Source organism: Vicia villosa, unplaced genomic scaffold, assembly GCF_029867415.1.
Source record: "Vicia villosa cultivar HV-30 ecotype Madison, WI unplaced genomic scaffold, Vvil1.0 ctg.002409F_1_1, whole genome shotgun sequence".
NCBI classification, from domain to species: domain Eukaryota; kingdom Viridiplantae; phylum Streptophyta; class Magnoliopsida; order Fabales; family Fabaceae; genus Vicia; species Vicia villosa.
In genome coordinates, this window is record NW_026705921.1 from 114,982 (window position 1) to 135,448 (window position 20,467).

The 20,467-nt window shown below is 33.3% G+C and overlaps 3 protein-coding genes across 5 annotated transcripts; 1 reads left to right on the plus strand and 2 right to left on the minus strand.

The window, feature by feature from the left end:
* The first annotated feature begins 2,998 nt into the window (after positions 1–2,998).
* On the plus strand, positions 2,999–9,788 carry LOC131638775 (beta-glucosidase 42-like). The gene is made up of 13 exons (XM_058909320.1): positions 2,999–3,188; positions 4,626–4,692; positions 4,804–4,862; positions 5,339–5,414; positions 6,729–6,803; positions 6,885–6,972; positions 7,092–7,317; positions 7,557–7,672; positions 8,053–8,267; positions 8,351–8,385; positions 8,471–8,570; positions 8,810–8,918; positions 9,187–9,788. The coding sequence occupies exons 1-13, from the start codon at positions 3,078–3,080 to the stop codon at positions 9,380–9,382; spliced, it is 1,473 nt and encodes a 490-aa protein (XP_058765303.1). The 5' UTR covers positions 2,999–3,077; the 3' UTR covers positions 9,383–9,788.
* A 2,214-nt stretch (positions 9,789–12,002) lies between these two features.
* On the minus strand, positions 12,003–14,624 carry LOC131638767 (N-terminal acetyltransferase A complex catalytic subunit NAA10-like). Of its 2 annotated transcripts, XM_058909312.1 has the most exons (3): positions 14,208–14,624; positions 12,335–12,597; positions 12,003–12,284 (listed from the first exon to the last, which is right to left on the minus strand). In XM_058909312.1, exons 1-3 carry the CDS (start codon positions 14,505–14,507, stop codon positions 12,281–12,283), a joined length of 567 nt encoding a protein of 188 aa, XP_058765295.1. In that variant the 5' UTR covers positions 14,508–14,624; the 3' UTR covers positions 12,003–12,280. The 2 variants fall into 2 exon arrangements, with proteins under 2 accessions (XP_058765295.1, XP_058765294.1); XM_058909311.1 differs by having other exon boundaries at positions 12,003–12,597.
* A 1,553-nt stretch (positions 14,625–16,177) lies between these two features.
* On the minus strand, positions 16,178–19,362 carry LOC131638768 (beta-galactosidase 3-like). Of its 2 annotated transcripts, XM_058909313.1 has the most exons (9): positions 18,768–19,362; positions 18,496–18,574; positions 18,326–18,392; positions 18,094–18,186; positions 17,800–17,979; positions 17,367–17,465; positions 17,216–17,239; positions 17,019–17,118; positions 16,178–16,698 (listed from the first exon to the last, which is right to left on the minus strand). In XM_058909313.1, exons 4-8 carry the CDS (start codon positions 18,178–18,180, stop codon positions 17,050–17,052), a joined length of 459 nt encoding a protein of 152 aa, XP_058765296.1. In that variant the 5' UTR covers positions 18,181–18,186; positions 18,326–18,392; positions 18,496–18,574; positions 18,768–19,362; the 3' UTR covers positions 16,178–16,698; positions 17,019–17,049. The 2 variants fall into 2 exon arrangements, with proteins under 2 accessions (XP_058765296.1, XP_058765297.1); XM_058909314.1 differs by lacking the exon at positions 18,768–19,362 and having other exon boundaries at positions 18,496–18,751.
* Positions 19,363–20,467: the final 1,105 nt, after the last annotated feature.

The following is a 20,467-nucleotide window of genomic DNA, read 5'->3' on the forward strand; positions in this document are numbered from 1 at the left end:
CTTGTTAGACGCTAGGCTTAAGGATCTAGAGGGGGTGAATAGATCTCATAGAGTTTTTCGGAATTATTTCAGACTTAAGCGAAAGCGGTTCTGAATCGACTTGCGTCTATTCCGGACCGCTATTGCAAGGGTTGTATATGTGATAAAACCACAAGATAATTGGGATTAACAATGAAATAATATGTTATCGAATCAATTCGTTTCACTAAAGAAAATCGATTAACTTCTAATTTGATAAACTTTGATTTGCAATGCAGTGATAATGGAAGAAGCAAAAAGACAAACACTTGGTGATAATGATCAAATTGATGGTGATTCAATGTGTGGTGAATTGTGATGTTTATACAAGTTCTTAATTCACAATTTTAACACTTGAATCGTTGATCAATTTACAATTATAACCAAATATGAACAGAACGTAAATGAAAAGATAAAAGCGACAAGAACACGATATTTGTTCAGGCAGTTCGTCGATCGTCCTCGCTACGACTACGTCTGCCCCCAATTCCAAATTGAAATTGGGAAATCTTCCATTAATGTTGAAAGCAGTTTATACAAAGAAGAAAGCAAAGCGATAAACAATAAACCAAATTTGTCGATCCTTTGAATCTTCTTCCCCCTTAATCTTGAGCCAGATCAAGGTATCCCAAGAGCTTCATTTGATCCCTTTTCTGCAGTGTCTTGAATTGCCTTGAACTCTTGTTCTTCAATCTTCACACTCAGATGGATCCTTGATGAAACCTCTTGATAAAAATCTCCAAGATTCACCACTCTTGGAGGACAAAACCCTCGGATTTTATTCACCAAAAACCCCACAAATCTTCACCCACTAGGAATCTTCAATTCCGTTCCATGGATGTTATCGATCTTGAACACAAACCCTCAACGCAAGAATGATTGTGCGTAGTTGTGTTGGAGTTGTGTCGATGATCGAAGATGAGAAGCCTTTGTGTATCTTTCAGTTGTTGGTGTTGCGAACTGAAATAATGAACCTTAGATGATATATATGAGAGCTGATCAGTTGGAGCATAGCAGATCAGCAATTTTGGCACTTTTGATCAAATAGGTCGACCTCTTGTAGTGCTTAGGTCGACCTAACAGAGCTGGATTAACTTTAGATGAAATTCTTCCCAGTTAGGTCGACCTGTTGAAGGTTTAGGTTGACCAGAATCCTGTTGAGATACGTTCTGAAGTCTTTTCTTTAGTTTAGGTCGACCTAGTTGTTGTGTGGGTCGACCTAACAATGAGATGTGTAAATTTATTCAATTTAGGTCGACCTGGATTGTGAGTAGGTTGACCTGTCTGTGGTATTTCTGAATCCTTCTTGTTTTCCTTGTTTTGGGTCGACCTAGATGCAGAGCAGGTCGACCTGCTTGGTCTTGAATGGCCAAACTTGCTTTTCCTTGAGTTCTTTTGCTTGTGCCTTGTTGCTTGTTTGCTTGTGGAGTTTGCCATGGATCAAAAACACCTTTGTAAGTGTGGGCTTGTATTCACAAAATATAGTTTGGAACTTGTTGGAATGTGTTGCTAGTTGATATTGACGTTATCGGCCGAACTCGAGAGGAACAAATGAACTTGTTTGGAAGTTTGATTTTTGGGTTTGAGAGAAAGTGAGAGTCTTGAAATGAGAAATTGAAGAATGAGGAGAGAAAGAGTCTGGCGCGAATATAACATCAAATGCTTTCGTAGATTCATCTACAAAAGCTTCTGTATGTACATCTACAAAACAAAACAATGTTAAACAAAAAAAAATGCTTCTGGAGGTACATCTACGGAAACAGGGAGACAATTTTGATAAATCAGTGGTGGGTGAGAGATCCATGGGATATGGTAAGAAATTCTCGAGAAAAATTAGACAAAAAATCTAGAACTTTTCCCTTCTCTGGTTACCAACCAAACCATTTTTCTTCTTCTTTTCATTCTTTCCCTAAATCTAAAGGTTGTGAGATGCTCTCATAGTAATCCAAACACCTAGAAAGAAAAATGTTAAAATATTTAACCAATTTCGAATTCAAATCTTTGATTTCTTTCAAACCCTCACTTTATCAAAATCATCAAATTTCACCATTCACTACTCTAAATCCATCTAACTTTTAAGCCACCTAATACATAAAATGTAAATACAATTCCTAATCCCATCCAAACTAACTGCTAATTTCAACATATCCCCTTCATTTATCATTTCCTTCGTTTTGATACATTTATTTGACATTTGCAAGGAAGGTTGAATGGATGTTTTTTCAAAATTTATCAACCTATGTTTGATTTATCTTGTGACATGAAAAACAATTTCAAATGTGTAAAATTAATTTTTGAGTGATTTTAAGGTGTATGATTATTTTAAACTAGAATTGATTCTATCTAAAATTAGAATTTATAGTTTTTGAACTTAAATGTGATTTTTCCTTTAAAATTTATTGTTCAACTCGCTTTTAAATGTAAACAAACATATAACAATTATGTTAAACTTAATTCTGTTAAAATCTTGTTCGAGAAATCCGGAGAGCAAGGTTCTTTATGAGTACAAGAGACTTTGACACCGCATATCTATCGAGAATATTCATCTTCTCTTATAAACCCAACATTTTTCAATTCTTATTTAATTTGAAATTTTAGTAGAACTTTCACATACATGAAATTCAACTATTCTATTAAAATTAATTCTATAAGTAAATTCAAAGACACCTTAATGAGAGAAATTCATTTTCATAAAATGTAAAATTTTGTTCCAAGAAACAAAATTTAGGGATTTTTAAGAGATAGAAAAAAAAATCCATAACATCATAGAATAATGACAATCAATTTACTTTTGAGAGGAAAAGGACACATTTGATTAAAAGATCCGCATTTCCACCAACCCAATGAATGACGTGGTTGTAGAAATGAAAGTAACATGACTCAAATATTATATACTATATGGCAGCCTACAATTGGTCCACGTGTCAGAAAAAATGTCGCTGAACAATAATTTCATTTAAAAATTATATTTTTCTCTCTAATCTCTAACCAGTTCGATCAGTGAAGAAAGAAAGAGAGAAAGTGGAAAGTAGGTGAGTGAGTGAGTGAGCGAGTTGAGAATGGTGAAGAAAGAAGAGTTTATGAGAGAAAACGGTTATGAAAATGGACAAGTTTCGCGCACTGACTTCCCTTCCGACTTCGTCTTCGGAGTCGCCACTTCCGCTTATCAGGTTTGGCATCATCTTCTACGCCATCAATGCAGATTCACTTTCTTCATTTCGTTGCTTTTTTTTTACTCTCTTCGAAGTTTCTCTCGTTGATTATTCGGTAAACCTTCAATTTCATCGCTAATATCAATTTCTTTTTCATGATTTGGTGTCTTAACTGAACTACTATTTGGCATCTGAACTATAGAAATGTAATATCAATTTATCAAGTTAGTCATCTTTGCTAATGTAAAATCTGAGACTTATTTGTTATATTTCCTTAGTTCGTGACCAAATAGGAGCCTCCTATTAAACACGGACGACACTGACACGTCAACATCAGTAATAATTTGTAAAGATAAATAAATTAAACGTGATCATAATTGTATGTGTCGGTTTCGGTTTTTTGGACAACACCTTTTTTTAGATGTCTGTGATATGAGCTAGTGATAGTGATAATTTAGGGGTGAAATGGAGAAAATGGATTCCTGGTTGAGGCATTTCTACATGTTTGGTTTCCATTTTGAAAGAGACAATCAATTCTCGAGGCGTAGAATTGATTTTGACGTATTTGATTTTATCTAAAGTGAAATTGATTATGACCTTCAGAATTGATTCTGCTTGAAGTTAGGATTCGTAGTTTTTGAGTTTAAACGTGACGTTTATACTTAAATTTATTAAACTCACTTTTGCATTAATGTGTCTAAGCATAAATCGCTGTTAGTTAGTGGATTTTGCAGAGAAATTTATCACTTGAACTCACTTTTAGTCCGAATCAATTTTATGGAATGAGTTCATTCAAAATCAGTTTTCATCACCACAAAACCAAACACACAATGGATTACTGTTGTCAGGTTGTGAAAAATATTGAGCGCATGAGTTCAAGGATCTCAATTGGAGAATATTGATTACAAAACTCAAAGATTACTGTTGTGAAAAAATGTAGATTTGAGTTTGCCTCTATTTCTTTGATTGTGCTTTCTTTTTGTTACAGCGGCTTTAGTGGAACATAACTATTCGGCATTTTATTTACTATATTTGTCTTGTTACTTTTTATTTTTTAGCTTGCATCAAAGTTACATATAACACAACTTAGATGATCTATTCTGTATTTTTCTAACCTATCCACAGGTTGCTTTGTTTGTTTCTAACTTTTATGTTAAGTTGTTCTGTTGATCTTATACTTTTGTAAAAATGAACAACATATTCAAATTTATAAATGAGTTCATTTGGTTTCAAACTCTTTTATCATTTGTAATCAACATGGAAGATGGGTTAATTACGAATTCGTGAGTTGGCAGTCGTTCGTTTAGAAATAACATTCCCTTTTTATTGCTTGGATCAATGCATTTTGACAAAGTGTTAATAGAATGAAATGTAATAAGATAGTTACTGGGATATTTATAACAGAAGGGAAACTTGTTCAATCAGATATTTAGCAGTTTTTTTGCTTATTTATAGATAGAAGGTGCTAGCAACGAGGGTGGTAGAGGTCCTTGTATATGGGATGCCTTCACCCACACCGAAGGTATGAAAACTGTTTCCTCGATATAAAAACTGACAGACCATTCACTATCTATTTGCTCAAATGGCGCTTCTTGATGCTTCATTACTTTCTATGTGCTTGTTGTTTTGGTAGGAAAAATACTTGACAAAAGCAATGGGGATGTAGCAGTTGATCATTATCATCGGTATTTGGTCAGTAATATCTTTCAGCTTTTTTAATGTTTTTGATGTCCATCTATCTTTTGCCTAAATATTTCCTATTGGAACAGTCTAGCTTTAGCATTTTGCTTAAATATTATCGTCATATATGACGCCGTTTAATCTATGTAGCGGACTCTACCAAGTGAGGAATCATTTTTGTGGTTGTATATATTATCTTTCTGGGTCGATTTTGGGCTAGAAATTAATACACTGCATATGCAATGTTTCTTGTCAAGGGACTGGTTTTCTTTTTTTTCCCCATTTTAATACTTTTTCTTAAGTTTTCTCTCTCAAGCCAGCCAAATACTCTGTAAAGAATGTCATTGAGTCTATTTTTGTGCACCAAAGTGTGAAGAGATATTCAAATTTATTCATTTGTATCTTATTATTATTTCTGTTTATTGTTAAGATCATGCCTTGTATGTAAATTTCAGATTTTAACTTTCTTAATGTAATTATGTTAACAGGAAGATATCGATCTTATAGCCAAGTTGGGTTTTAGCGCTTACAGATTTTCACTTTCCTGGTCTCGTATTTTCCCAGGTAGGTTTTTAGTGATTAATTCTAAATACATATGTTCCCCATATGGTTCATTGTTAATTACATATTTCCATGTCCATGAGATCATGAAGCCTGGATTTTATCAGTTCCTTTGTCTCATCATGATTACTTGGTCCATAGTTAATATTGGCTCAACAGCTAAGATGGTAAAGCGATGATTTACAAATGCTGAGTTGCTGACATTCATATTCCTGTTTTATATTGTCTCTATTTACAACTTGATGCTATAAAGTTTCGGCATGTCAGAGTCCAAGGAAGAGCCGACTATTAAATGGCAATACATTATTTTTAGTCAATAGTTTAGTTAAGTGCATTCTTGAAAGAATTCTGAAGATAATTTTTATTTCTCAAACTTACGTTTATGTCTTAAGCATAGTTAACAATGTTTGACATAGTTTAATGGCTATATTATGCTTTCCTCCTCGATGTATAGATTATATAGTCCTCACACTTCTATTTTGAAAATTATACTCCTCTTACTAGAGAGATTAATATGTGCTACAGGCTAGTGCATTTTACTTCGAACGAGTCTTTCAGGGATAGTTTTTCTTTGTCCACCACTGTCGATATTATAGCCAACAAGTTATGAACCCCTTCTATTAATATTATGATGAAATGAAGGGTTTGAGCAAAACTTTAAAACCACAAATAAAGGTCTTGCAAATTTTATTTCATCTTCTTAAGCTGTAAAACTCATAATAGGTTGGTCAGATCTTGTTACTAGTACCATGGGAAGTTGCAGAAAAGTACACTTTTTCTTGGAGGCTTGTTTATAGTTTGATCACCCTACTAAAAGGTTGTTTATACTAAAATTTTATACCTTGTCTCTGAGGAAAGAATAGTGCACTTTTCTGAAATAGAGGGGGATGATGTAATTTGCACATTTCTCAAGGAAGAAAAGTGCCATTCACAGACTTAACCTCATTTCTTGTGCATCATTTGGAAACTAATGAAAAATGTGACACACACTTTTAGTGAGAAATGATGACAACTTAAACAATGGGTCGAGTAAAATAGAAGATGGCACTGGGACTGTTGAGCAATAAGAAGACTTTTAGCCAGTTTATGTCACGAAATTTATTTTTCAGTGTTATTTTTACATATTTTATGCCAAACCATCTTTTCTGAGCTATGATGTTGAGGCTGACAACATAGTTTTCCTTGTCCCCAAAACCAATATAGTTATGTTGAAATTGAAGATGTTGTGCTTACAATAATTTGCTTGGTTTGTTTGTACAGAGAATTAGAGAATCCCCAGATTTTATTTTATTGTATTGTAATGGTTTATGGGTGTAGATGGCTTAGGAACCAAAGTCAATGATGAAGGGATAACATTTTACAACAACATTATTAATGCTCTTCTTGAAAGAGGTATTGTCTGTGTAAAACTACTTTACCTTACTTTTTATGTCTTCTATCAACCATATATATTAAGTTCCTAATTTCGAGCAGGTATTCAACCTTTTGTAACTTTGTACCATTGGGATCTTCCACTGCATCTTGACGAGTCAATGGGAGGATGGTTGAATAAAAAAATCGTGTGGGTATTTACTAACTGATTATTATTTTTTCATTTTATTATTTATTTCTTTTCGAATAATAAGAAAATCATATCTGTTACTGAATGGTGCGTTCATATATCTATGTGGCGTGTGGCAGAGAATATTTTGCACTCTATGCAGATACTTGCTTTGCAAGTTTTGGTGATAGAGTGAAAAACTGGATTACTATCAACGAGCCCCTTCAAACTGCAGTTAATGGATATGATGCTGGAATCTTTGCTCCTGGAAGATATGAAAATAGATCAGTAGAGCCATACTTGGCAGCACATCATCAAATCTTAGCCCATGCAGCAGCTGTTTCCATTTACCGAATCAAGTACAAGGTCAAAAGCTATACTTGTTTGATTGTATTTATTTTGGTTAGCCTGTTATAGTTTTCTGCTGTCTGCTGCTCTAAGAAAATATTTCCAATCCTCCTATAGTATGTACTCTCATTAATAACTTTGCGTGCATAGTTTAAATATTTGAAAGAAAAGTAGAAGTAAACAGTCAAACTTAAAAGGCTTGCACAATAGGTGAGGTAAGATTTTATTCTCTTTAAGATGTTGTTTCAATGTTCCAGGATAAACAAGGGGGACGAATAGGACTGGTGGCAGACTGTGAATGGGCTGAGCCTAACTCTGATACGATTGAAGATAAATCTGCTGCTGCAAGACGCCTAGATTTTCAGATTGGCTGGTAGTTTCCTATACGTTTGTTTTATATTATTAGTTTTCATAAGAATTTCATCGATTTTTTCATTTAATATAAATGCAAGAAAGCATATGGACACATAGTATACAAACTTGCAAAATATTGTCTAAATAGTAAATAGCAATCACTTTAGTGAAAACCTTGCTTTGATGGAGTTCCAGTGTGAGAAATCAGAAAAACGTCTGGATTTGGATTGGGTGTTATCCTCTTTGTTATTCTATTTAACGCCGCAAAATAACAAAGACAAACTGATATGTTTTCTCTTTGATGCTCACGAGTTATGCACACTAGAATTTGCAGGTTGGGGTGATATCTGACCTTGTTGTAAGATTCATGCTTATGTTAGAATATATATTTTAATCCAGGTTCTTGCATCCATTGTATCATGGAGAGTATCCTGAAGTTATGCGTGAACGACTTGGAGACCAGCTTCCTAAATTCTCAGAGGAGGATAAGAAATTTCTTTTGAATTCTTTGGACTTTATTGGTCTAAATCACTACACAACAAGGTTAATTTCACATGTGCCAGAATGCAACGGAGAAAGTCATTACTACAACGCACAGGAGATGGAGAGAATCGGTAAAAAATTGGAATATTGTACCATTTTCTAAACTATATATCCAAAATGAATTTTCCTTGATGATTGAGCTATTTGTCCACAGTGGAATGGGAAGGTGGCCAGCTCATTGGTGAGAAGGTATATATTGTCTCTGTGTCATTGTTCTTGTAGTATATATACAAACCAAAACATGCAAGTTTTATATTCTATGTGCTTATAACAGGCAGCATCAGAGTGGCTATATGTAGTTCCTTGGGGTCTTCGGAAGGTTATTAATTACGTATCACAAAAATATCCTGCCCCAATATATGTCACAGAAAACGGTACGTGACTTTTCTTTTCCTTATCAACTTAAGATCCGTGTCAGCATTAGAATATATATTATTGTTGTGGAACTCAGGATCCATGTCCCGCAATTGAATCCTAACACAAATCTGTTGTGTGTGCATACGTGAATGGAGTTTTGCTGTTTCATGAGAATCTTGGGATTGATATCTCACTCTTCTTATAGAAGTATGACTGGAATGAAACTTTATAAAATGGTTCTCATCCCTCTTAACAGGTATGGACGATGAAGATAATGATAGCTTACCACTGCATGAGATGCTAGATGACAAACTGAGAGTTCGGTATTTCAAGGGATACGTTGCATCAGTTGCGGAGGCTATAAAGTAAGATTTTCACTTTTGAAAGTTTAGAACAATGTCAGAAGCTGGTTTGGTGGGAAATTAACTTTTGAAAATTATCATTATCTTTCTCCATACTGGATTTTGAAAAGATAATTAAAAAATCAAGGGAAACATAAAAGTTACAACTTCCACATCATTACAAAAACAGTTTTCACCGGAAAAACAACTTAGTATAAGTGTTTGAACTTGAAAGCAAAATTAGAATCTTCATCAAAATGCCTAAAGTTTTGTATATCATTTGAATGCATAGGGATGGAGCAGATGTGAGAGGATACTTTGCATGGTCATTACTGGACAACTTTGAATGGGCTCAAGGATATACAAAACGCTTTGGATTGGTTTATGTAGATTACAAAAATGGACTCACTAGGCACCCGAAGTCTTCTGCGTATTGGTTTTCGCGGTTTCTGAAAGATAGGGCAAACAAGGAGGGTAAAGAAGAGTAGTTCACTTTCATTATTATGTCTTACCAAATACTATGAGGGAGAAAATAATGCAAGAACAAAAACTTCTGTAATTGTTTGGAAGCTTTGTAAAAGCAATAGTGGCACTTCTCGCGTTATTTATGACTTAATCAAATCTTGTGCCCCAAATGCCTTAAAACACTATTATTTATATTTGACTTTGGTTCTAATCTGCTAATATTTTCTCTTTTAATGTTAGTAGTAGCTTTCTTGTGCTATGAAAGTTGACATTATGGTTGTACCAAATTGTCTATCAAAGCCGAATACATTTTTTCCGGCAAATTGCGTGGTTGAGGAAAATGTGGTTTAGAAAATCTTTGCAGAATAAACTTAGTTTAAAAATATTTTAACAAATTAGTAGCGAAAATAAAATACAGAATATAAATTGTGGAAATTAAAATGTTAGAAAAAAGGACACCGAGAATTATAGGTTCAGTCAAAATCAAAGAACTTACTCATTTTCTTAATAATTGATCTTGAAAGTATTCAATAAATATTAAGAGTTTTTAGTAAGAAACGAATCACTTTATACAAGGAAAGATGGTTGACTTCCAACCAATACAATGAGACAGTAAATTTGGCGTGTGCGTCTTCTCTAGGTGAATCAAAGCGGTTAGTCACTCTTCACAAACGGTAGATTGAAGTGCTTAGTCTTCTCTCCACAAACGCTAGTGTTTGAAGCGGTTAGTATTGTCTCCACAAACTTTGCAAGCTTTTACACGGGCTAAGCTCATGAACCTTTAAACTTGGTTTTGTATCGGGTTAACCAATAACCTGTGAGATTTTAATACTGAACTAATATCGAATCTAATCCAAACTTTTAATATAGTACTAAGCTTTAACCTGATCTTTGTTTTATACTGGGCTGACCAAGAACTTAAAAAAAACTTTTACACCGAGTTGATCTCGAACCTAAAGAGAGACTGAATCACACAATCTCCTAAACCAAAGCTTTTACAGGTTTAGCTTCTAACCCAAACAAAAAATCTTAAATGGATATTATGTTCACCCAAAGTATAAACAAAGGTTCCTTGGTGAACTTACAATTCTACCCTTTCTGAATTACACCTTAATTCTCACTCAAAAAAGAACTTTTCTCACAAAAGAACTAAGGCTAAAATATTAGTGAGAGGAAGTAAAAAAAAGAAGTTTAGAGAGAGAGGGAGAGCGATTTGTGTCAAAACATGATTCTGGATGTTTTGAAATGAGGGAAGGGACCTCTATTTGTAGGCTAGATGTTGGCCAAAAAAGAAATTTCAGTTTAATATTTTGTATGACATTCTAATCGATTAGCACATGATTCCAATCAGTTATATATTCAAAATATAATCGGTTGTAAGTTCAAAATAGTTAGGTAAGGATATTTAACCGATGCACATTAGTAAGGCGTTCTCCTAATCGCTTGGGATTGAATTTTGAATTGAGCTAACCGATTAGATAAAAGTGCTAATCGAATTTTGACAGCTCGGAATTCATTTGGAACAACTTCAATATATTTTCTAAGATATTTTCTTGAAAGAAATCAGTTTGTAAATGTGTTTTAGTGTGTCTGCTTTTGCCTTGCGCTTTTACGATAAAGCCCTTATGCTTTACAATTTGTTCACTCATTACTAATTTATGAGGGTTTCTTAGATTTTCAAGATTTTGTCATATGTTTTCTCTTTTTGTATACACTTCCTTGAGTAGCCTGAGATGAAGCTTGAGTTATATTCCACATGATTGCCATTATCGAACACACTCAAGTCCATCAATCCCGGAAAGCATGTGAATGAGAAAAAATCATGCTAAAAAGACATGTGTTGGTTTGTGGGATCAGTTGGTATGAAATACTACACCCATCTTGCAGATATGAAATACATACTACAGAATCTCCTATACCATACAACGATAATTAAAAAATTGTAAAGATCCAGTATTGTTCGTCGTTGATTGACAATGGAGGAAAGACTGAGTTCTGCAACATTAACTTGAAGATAGGTGCAGATTTAAAGGCTATGTGAAATACTTTTTCGATTAGGAACAACTTTCGATCGAGGTGGGTGCAATGATTTCAAGATCAGCTGAAGACATTATGAAGATGTTGCAACACCTGAATATTAAAACGTAATGTTTGATTTATGTTAACATCACCTATGTAATGTTTATTTTATGTTATCAATAGTAATTTTATTTTGTCAACCTACATCTTTCTAATCTTTCTAATTTATCTGCTTCTGCTCGAGTAAAATACAAAAATGCAACTTTGAATAATTTACGGGGAATTTATCTCCGGGTAAAAAATAAACACAAACCTGAGGCGTGTTTCAAAATCAATTTTATTTGTATGTGTTTAGAGTGCGTTCGGAGATGTATCTCCAAAATTTGAAAGTATTAGTATATTTTCGCCTAGTGTGTCAGTAATACATAGGATACTCAAGTGAACAAACATTCACAGTCCAATAAAAAAAATCCAACAATAATTGGAATAAGTATGGGGTTGCTACTAACACATGATTTGAAATAGAGCTCTGCAGCACCTTGAGTTCACACAATACAGGACTGATGCTAACAACCATGAGATGACACAAGGAACTACTCAACACAACGACAAACTAAGCAGGAATTATAAACTTCAAAATTTCATCATAATATATCCAAATAAAACATGACATAAAAGCAGATAGGTCTGGATGCAACCCTGCTCAATCAAACATCATGTCATGAACCATAATCCAGTGCATTCATTCACTAAAATAGTAAAATCGGATATTTAAATAGACAAAAATAGTGAACATAACTAAATAAGCTTACAACAAGTGACAAAGCATTATTCGTCCACATATTACCATCTTGTCAATGTCAAACTTCACAACCAAAACGGGCGAAAATTGCTCTCACAAATCAGGTGGCTTTTGCATTCCCCTTGGTCTCTCCAGAACAACACTCACAAATCAGGTGGCTTTTGCATTCCCCTTGGTCTCTCCAGAACAACAACCACCGCCATGGTGGTGGTGATGGTGATGATGCTGATGCTGATGCTGGTGCTGAGGCAACTGCTTCCCCTTGAGTTGCTTCCTCATGTCATAAGCATCCTCCCCGTCAGCATAATACTTGGCCTCCACATCATGAATCTTGTACCCTAAGGTCTCCGTGTACAAGTTAAAAGCTGCGCGGTTGCTCTTCCTGACGTGCAGCGAGACGTATTCAGCACCAAACACCTGTATCACACACAGTAACAGTAACCATATTAAAGTTTACACAAAGCCCTATTACAAGAAAACACTTTCTATATGCAATTTGACTAATCTAACTCTGTTATATAGAATTAGGAATAAGTGATAGTGATTTGTTGTGTTGATTTCAATGAGAAATGAATTTTGTTTACTAAAGTAACCTTATTAGTAAGGTAGTAGTTAGTTGAGTAGTTAGATGAATTAAAATAGAATAAATAAAAGTAAGTTAATGGGAAATATTAATGAATAATGAATTGGTATTCTAAGAGAACAAATAATTTGAGACAGAAAAATGAAAAAAAGGGACACTTTATTAGAGACGAAGGGAGTAACATTTGCCTATTAAGGAAAAAACTAACAAGTAACTAATTGTTGTGAAGTGTTGTAAGTTGTAACTAACTATAAAGATGAGACCAATTAACTATCTACTAACAAACTCGCTACATAATTAGAAAGAAACATATTCCATGTCATTTTGAGCAGTGGTCACGAGCTTAAGTATAACTGAACCATAACAGAGTTACAGGTACAAATCCCAACTAACTCTTATAATTCTAACAGTAACAAACTAGTAAGTTGTAACTGAAGACAGTGATGTGATGTAATTAACTAAGCCAGACAAACTTGTTACAGATTCGGTAAAACCTATTCCATGGCGTTTTAGGTTGCTTTGCTGCCATGAGCTCAAGTGTATGATTAAATTAACTTGTTTGAGGTTATCTACAAGCATAACCAAACACTTGTGAACTGTTTGGGAGAGCTTATGAAACAAGTAACTTATGACATGTCCATAAGCTCTCTAGGATACAACAACAACAACAACAACAACAACAACCAAGCCTTATCCCATTAAGTGGGATCGGTAAGATGGATCAACTTGCGCATAATGTTCTATTTAGGACCATAGCTTACAAAAAAAACTTAACTTTAATTAATCTTTTGTTACATAAATAGCTTATAATTGAGCACTTATATAATAAGTTCCTATAGTATAAGAGCCTAATTAAGTTGTTTATCTAATTGGGGCCATAGTCACAAATTCCAAACTAACTCTCCAAATGATTCTAAATGTCTCTAACAAATAAGTTGTTTAACTAAACAACTTATTTGCAGATTATAGAACAAGTGCTTATCATAATAACCATTTTTGCATAAGCTGTTTTTATAGCAAAAGCTAAAACTAAATTAAATTGTTTGTAAATAAGCTAATAGACCATTTTCCTAAACTATTTTGGAGAATTTTTTAAAATAAGCTAAAAATAGCTTATGAATAATCTCATAAGTTGTTTTCTAAAGTTCTTCCAAACATTCGCACAAAACTTTTTGTCTCCAGATAAGCTCATGTAAATAAATCCAAACAAAAACACACCCTTATAAGTTGTAACTAAACACCGCAATATAACTAACTAATCTAACCAAACTCATAACAAACTAAACATCATAATACAACTAACTAATCTAAACAAACTTATAACAAACTAAACACCATAATATAACTAATCTCAACAAACTTATAACAAACTAATCTCAACAAACTTATAACAAACTTATAACAAACTAAACACCATGATGTAATTAACAAACTCATAACAAACCTGTTCCATGGCGTGTTGCGCCGCGGTCATAAGCTTAGTAGCAATTCCAAGTTTCCGATGCGTTCTCAAAACAGCAAGAGAAGTAATATGTCCATGACACTCATTAGTCTCCTCTTCCATCTTCGCGAGGACGTAACCGACGATACGGCCGTTGTAATCCTCGGCGACGTAAAGAAGCTGCGGCCAAGAGAGGATGTGGTAGAGGTAATACTTCATCTGGTAATTCTCCGGGAGACAGAAGAGATTGCAAGCTTGCATCGCGAGGAGGTCGTTGACCGTTGCTTTTCGTATGCACACCATGGTTGGGGGTTTTGATTTTGGTGTTTTAGGGTTATTAGGGTTCCGATTCAAGGATTCGGGAGGGAAGGGGATTGTGAAGAGAGAATCTGCTACGGTGTATCTGTGCGTTGATATATTATTTATTTATATATTATATATTTATTATATACCGTCAGAGTAGTAAAACTGTTTTACGTTGTTACTTAACTAGCGGGATACCCGTGCGTTCGCACGAGTACTGGTGTGTGATACGCACACTTTTGTTTTCAAAATGTGATAAAAATATAAAAATAAAAATTAAATTGTTTTATTAAAAGAATTTATTATTTTAAAAAGAAAGATATATTTTAAAAAAAACAAAATTGTTTTACACCAATGATATATATATTTCAATTTTCTATATATTATTTTAAAAAATAAGATAAATTAAAATAAGAAAAAGAAATGAAATGATATTGAAATTTTAAAATGGAAGAAAATAGAAGATGAGTTCATTGACATAGTAGTAGAGACAATGATGAAACTATATAAATAAGATGAGTTTATGAGTTTGAAATTTTCATTAAAAATTGATAGCTTGTACCCTATTGAATACACATGAGTTGATTCACACTGTAGTAGAGTAGATATAATGATGATAAATTTATTAGTAAGGAGTGGTTTGTAAATGATTATATTGGTCAGTTAGTTTCAATATAAATATTATATGAAAATCTATAGCTACTGGATCTCACACTCCTAATTAGTTGGGACTCATGTCTCCCACTACTAACTTAACCACAACACCAAGATAATTGGAGACATTTACAATGGAGACCACATTAAACATTAACACAATTCAATTTTAAGGAACAAAACACATCCATAATCGTTATGTAAAACTTGCTCACAGTCATTTAGTTCGTTAGTATTGTTCATGTTGTTAGTTAAACTCAGTACTCGAAGTGCTCCCATATATAATCCAACTAACTTATGCATGAGTTATAACCAGTCATAATTAGAGTACTCGTGTACATAATGCATCGTGAAAGACTACACAACAAAGAGGAAGTAAACATTTGAGCAATCAGGCGAAAAAACCCATATTTCTATAAGTAGAACTTCAATAATAATAGTAACCGAACATTAATTCCTACAGTGCAATTAAATCTTTCGCTTTATCCATGGTTGGCTTCAACTGCAACATCAACAAAAAAACCAAAAACTCTAAAACTCATCAGCACAACCGAGACGAAGCACTCGTGACTGCAAAAACAAACCAGAAACTTGAGACCTGATAAAAGGATTCGAATACAACATATGTCGGCTATTATATATACACTTCAACAATAAACCACCCTGACACGCGAGCTTTAACCGGACACAAATTTTGAAATTGATAAATTGAATCAAACAAATAGATATTTCCACATCCACATAGCCCATACAGCAGATATTGCAACATCCACATAACCCATCCCACTTATACCAGTAACTATCAAACAATCAGAACCATGTATAAGAAAAAATTAATGGATACATGCATGCCTACCATTACGACTTCCACCGATAATCTATAAATGTTCATCAATTATTGTTGTTGCATGCTCCTGAACAATGAAATATGCTTTGTCATATACAGTCACAACATTATCCTCCTTCTTAGCAAGCTGCTTTTTATTTAAAGGCCTTTTGTATACCTAAAATATAGATTAAGAGAAAAAAAACATATTATTTTTTCTTGGTGTAATTATAAATAAAACCTCCCACAATGCTAATGAATCCAAAAGTGTAAATCTGTCAGAGGAATCATAGCAAAAGTGTGAATATTTAGCTTTCTTCTGTAGCTTTTAAGACATTTGGATAGCAGTCGGTTAAAAACGTTCATGAACTCCATCATGTGGGCATCTTTGCGTAAATCGTCCTTGGTTTTCCATAGGAATAGGCGCTCAAGACCGTCACTTTAAAGTAGAATGATCTGAAATGTAAAGGTGTTCATTAAGATGGTTAGTATAATGATACAGAAAATTAGACAATAGTGGTATTTCGTTCTGTTAAGTTCTACGAAAGAGGAGTTTTTTATACTTGCCTGATATCTCAAGCTTTATCCATTAATCAATACATCAACATGTTTATCAAAGTATTCATTTCCTCAACCTTTATCACAATGCAAAGTCTCCACAAGTTAGAATTTTCACCGCTTTTCCTCGAAGCATCAGACATTATAGTTGCTCTGTCAAGACACCCTCATTAAAATAATAGACATCAAAGAACATATGAGGACCAATTGTAGAGCGGTTGGTATTTAACATGAAAAATAAATTCTTTATGCTGGAGCTTGTCTGAGTGCATTGGATAGATCCTAGGATGATCTTAAACAGCATAATGTCTATACGTCAAGGAATGTGAAATTAGAAAAAGTTCATATCAGAAAACATTAGACATTGCGCCTCCTACAAATATAAAAGTAACATTCAAAAAGAACATTTCTCTTGGTTTTATATTTTATCTTTCATATTCAACAACAAAAACTTATGTAAACAATTGTTTCACCTAAAACATGTTGTACTGCTCTTTTCATTAATTACTGTGTTGAGAATGCTTGCTCTCCACAAGCAGCCCTCCACAAAATTACATGCTGCAGTGTTTTTATCTGAAACACAGTTCATCAAATCAAAAAGAAAAGCTTCAGTAAGACAAGCCTTTTAAGTTCATGAACAGAAAAGAGAGAATCATATAAATGAACTCACCTTATCCCTCACTAAGTTAAGTTCCTGCAAAATCAACCATAATAAGGAAAAAATTACTATCATTACTCTCAAAGTCATTATGATATTGAATTGAAGGGAAATGAAAATGACCATATGCATATCATTCTACACCTTCCTTTCCTCTGCTGACCTTCCACTTCACCTGATTTCTATGCTTGATGAAATTGTCCCACCTTGATAGAGCTTCTTCTGGTTTAGTTACAATCCATCCATCCACAACAAAAAGTACCTACACAAAAGGTGATGTGAGATATTCGTAAAATCGATCCAACATTTAATTGATTAGTTTTTTTGAAGAATGTTGGTACCAAACTGTTATCTAATTAAAAGGAAATGATAATGGAATTTATTAAAGGGCAAACAAAATAGTTTATGTAAGGAATAAACACATTAGCCTTTAGTTCCTCAGCATAGATCTGAAATTGTAGCAACACAAAAAGAGATAACAAAAAACCAAAAAATCAAAACGATGCGCTTTGATACCGACATGTGAACTTTTTCGTTTTTCCTTCAGTATCATCAATGACATATAGAGATCTCTTCATTGATGAGAACATTTGTACCTTTGTTATGGTAAGACATATATCACATTTACAGAAAAAATCAGACTCAACAGAACATATCAAATCCTTTTTCATCATATTCTTCGCTTCATCTCCTACAGCCATTTGTGCAGCCCACTGGGTAGAGGCTTTACCAAGAGCACCGAGTTCGTACTCCATCGGTCCATATTCATTTTCAATCTATGCAAAAACAAAGGAATAACTTCATTATATATTTCCACTTTTACTCAGTAAGTAAATAACAAAATTAACATTAGTTAAACAGTTTTTTTAAATAAAAGTTGTTTAATTTACCTGAGATAGAATTATCGTACCACCCTGTGTTTCATACAACCTTTCAGCTTTCATTATATTCACAATCTTAGTAGTAAATCTTTGCATTTGAAACTTCATTGACAGAAAAATCAAGTCAGTACAAGGGAAAAGTAATAACATATTAACATCAATTAAACTATAAAGCATGAATTTTTTTTATTCTTTCTATTTTTACAGACTTTTCAAAATATGATGATAATTGTTAACTCACCTTAAATGGTTCATTGTCAGTTCTGAAACTGATACCTGTAATGTACTTGAGCCAAACAGGGAAACCTCTAAAAAAATTGAACCATTAAAGTTGTTAAAAATTTTCTAGTAAAAATGATTATAGTTTAAGTAAAAGAGGAAACTGGGATTAAACTCTTTTTTAGTTATTACCCAAAGTTCCATTCAGCACAAGCATAAGAACCAACTCTCAGGTGAACACAAAAGGCTTGCTTGCTGATTTTTCAAAACCCTAAATAGAAGAATAATACACATGGTTATTCAAAAACCCTATTTAGAAAAATCTAACAATAAAACCCTTAAAATGGAATCAAAACCACAAACCTTAAACTCTTGCGAATAGTATTTACTCAATGGCATAAAATATTTTAAGAAAAACCTGTTTAAACGGAGAAATACTCTTCAAGCTAACTACATATCCATACCTGTTTAAACTTTAAATCATTTCACACACTATCAATCACCAAAGTAACATAAACTAAATCCGAACCTGCGAATTACAACCGACAGTAACAAAATCAAAACTCAATCAGTTATATTTTTGATGAAATATATTTTAGATAAGAGGTTTTAGAAAAATCCAACATTAAAAAACTGAAACAAAATCAAGAAACATAAATATGTTGTTGAAGAACACATCATCACGCTCTTCCCCAGCGAGAGAATCAAGAGAAGGAGTTCTAAAACCATGGAGATTTAGAACCATAGCTTTGAGAAGGACGTTTTTTTCGGCTAGGGCTTCATTAGTGAGCTTGTTGATAGCAGATCTGAAATTGTTTTTGGAAGATCTAGCTTGTGTGAAATATACTTGGAAGTATCATTACTATTTGAGAATACATTTCACGAATCATCAATTGTTTCTGTTTGGTTTCAATTTTCTTGTCTCTTGTGAAAGAAATTTGCTCGAAGAAAAAAGAAAAAGGGGAAGAAGAAATGTCAAGGGAGTGGTATCTTGAGATGAGAGAGTGACAGGCTTTGAAAGACAGAAAAGTGTTCTCTTGGGGGAAGGGGAAAGGGCGGGACTGCTCACCCAAAAATGTGTTTTGAATTAAAAAATTGATTTTTTTTAGTTTATATTTAGTTGTAGTTGAACTACAAAGACAAAAGTAGTTTGCAATTTGTACACAAATTAAAGTAACTATCATTGAGTTCAAATTAAAAGTACAAATTGGTTAGAAAAAGTAAATTTTGGACAAAAAATGCCCCTCAATTGATGAGGTGGAAGACAAAGACAAAGGGTTAAATTAGTGTTTTCCAAAGCCATTACTTTTCTTATATTATAGATTATAATAAATTATTTTAATATATAAATATAAATTAAAAATTAAAATAATAAATTATTATTAAATTATTTATTAATATAAAAATGTCTGATTATCCGTGAAAAAATAATAATTGTAGGTATAATTAATAAAAAAATATTTTGATCAGTAATTTCATGTCCCGTCAATAATCTCGTTTCAGATGTACATTTATTTTTGTTTTTAGGGTGTTTGACAAGATAGTGAGTCTTGCTACTACGTATCCTCGGGGTGAGATGAGGCATTCAAAGTTACTTAGTTCTTAGTAAGAAATAGATTTTTTGATATTTTTTATTATGGTACTTGACAAGACGTTTGAATCTCGCTCCTACGTATCTTTTAGTGCGATGCTGGGTAGCAAATGTTTATTGGTTGGTCGATTTTAGTGAAAGGTATTTAGTCTATTCGAGCGTAAAACATTGCTTACTATACAAACACGGAGAAATCAACATTTGCGTTGCTTCAAAATGGACAATATAATCTGTAATCTCACAGCTTTTTCTTCTCATTGTATTCAAGCAAAAAAAACGTTACTTACTATTCATACACTGCAGGAACGAAATATTGTTTATGAGTTGAATATGAAAGAATGAAGAGATGGAATTTATTTTATTAGAGTTTGACCTAACTCATCTTTACAAAACTGGTTGGTAAGGTGAAGAGTGTCCCTCTATATATATTCTTTCAATTCTATATCTCCAACCAATGTGGGACTTTAGGATCTTCCTAATAACCCCCTCACGCACAACATTCTTTTTGGGTACCAATGTGGGACGGTGGACGGCCCATGGTTTGATCGCTAGGCTCTGATACCATATTAGAGT

What these genes read in the sequence shown, in the direction of transcription:
- LOC131638775 (XM_058909320.1), top strand. Translation starts at nt 3,078, where the DNA reads ATGGTGAAGAAAGAAGAGTTTATGAGAGAAAACGGTTATGAAAATGGA. An exon ending in TAATGCTCTTCTTGAAAGAG is followed by an intron (nt 6,804 to 6,884) that starts GTATTGTCTGTG and finishes AATTTCGAGCAG; the next exon opens with GTATTCAACCTTTTGTAACT. An exon ending in TCAGTTGCGGAGGCTATAAA is followed by an intron (nt 8,919 to 9,186) that starts GTAAGATTTTCA and finishes TTGAATGCATAG; the next exon opens with GGATGGAGCAGATGTGAGAG.
- LOC131638767 (XM_058909312.1), bottom strand. Translation starts at nt 14,507, where the DNA reads ATGGTGTGCATACGAAAAGCAACGGTCAACGACCTCCTCGCGATGCAA. An exon ending in CGCAACACGCCATGGAACAG is followed by an intron (nt 12,598 to 14,207) that starts GTTTGTTATGAG and finishes TGTGTGATACAG; the next exon opens with GTGTTTGGTGCTGAATACGT.
- LOC131638768 (XM_058909313.1), bottom strand. Translation starts at nt 18,180, where the DNA reads ATGCAAAGATTTACTACTAAGATTGTGAATATAATGAAAGCTGAAAGG. An exon ending in GTACGATAATTCTATCTCAG is followed by an intron (nt 17,980 to 18,093) that starts GTAAATTAAACA and finishes GTTTTTGCATAG; the next exon opens with ATTGAAAATGAATATGGACC. An exon ending in GAAATCAGGTGAAGTGGAAG is followed by an intron (nt 17,240 to 17,366) that starts GTCAGCAGAGGA and finishes TTGATTTTGCAG; the next exon opens with GAACTTAACTTAGTGAGGGA.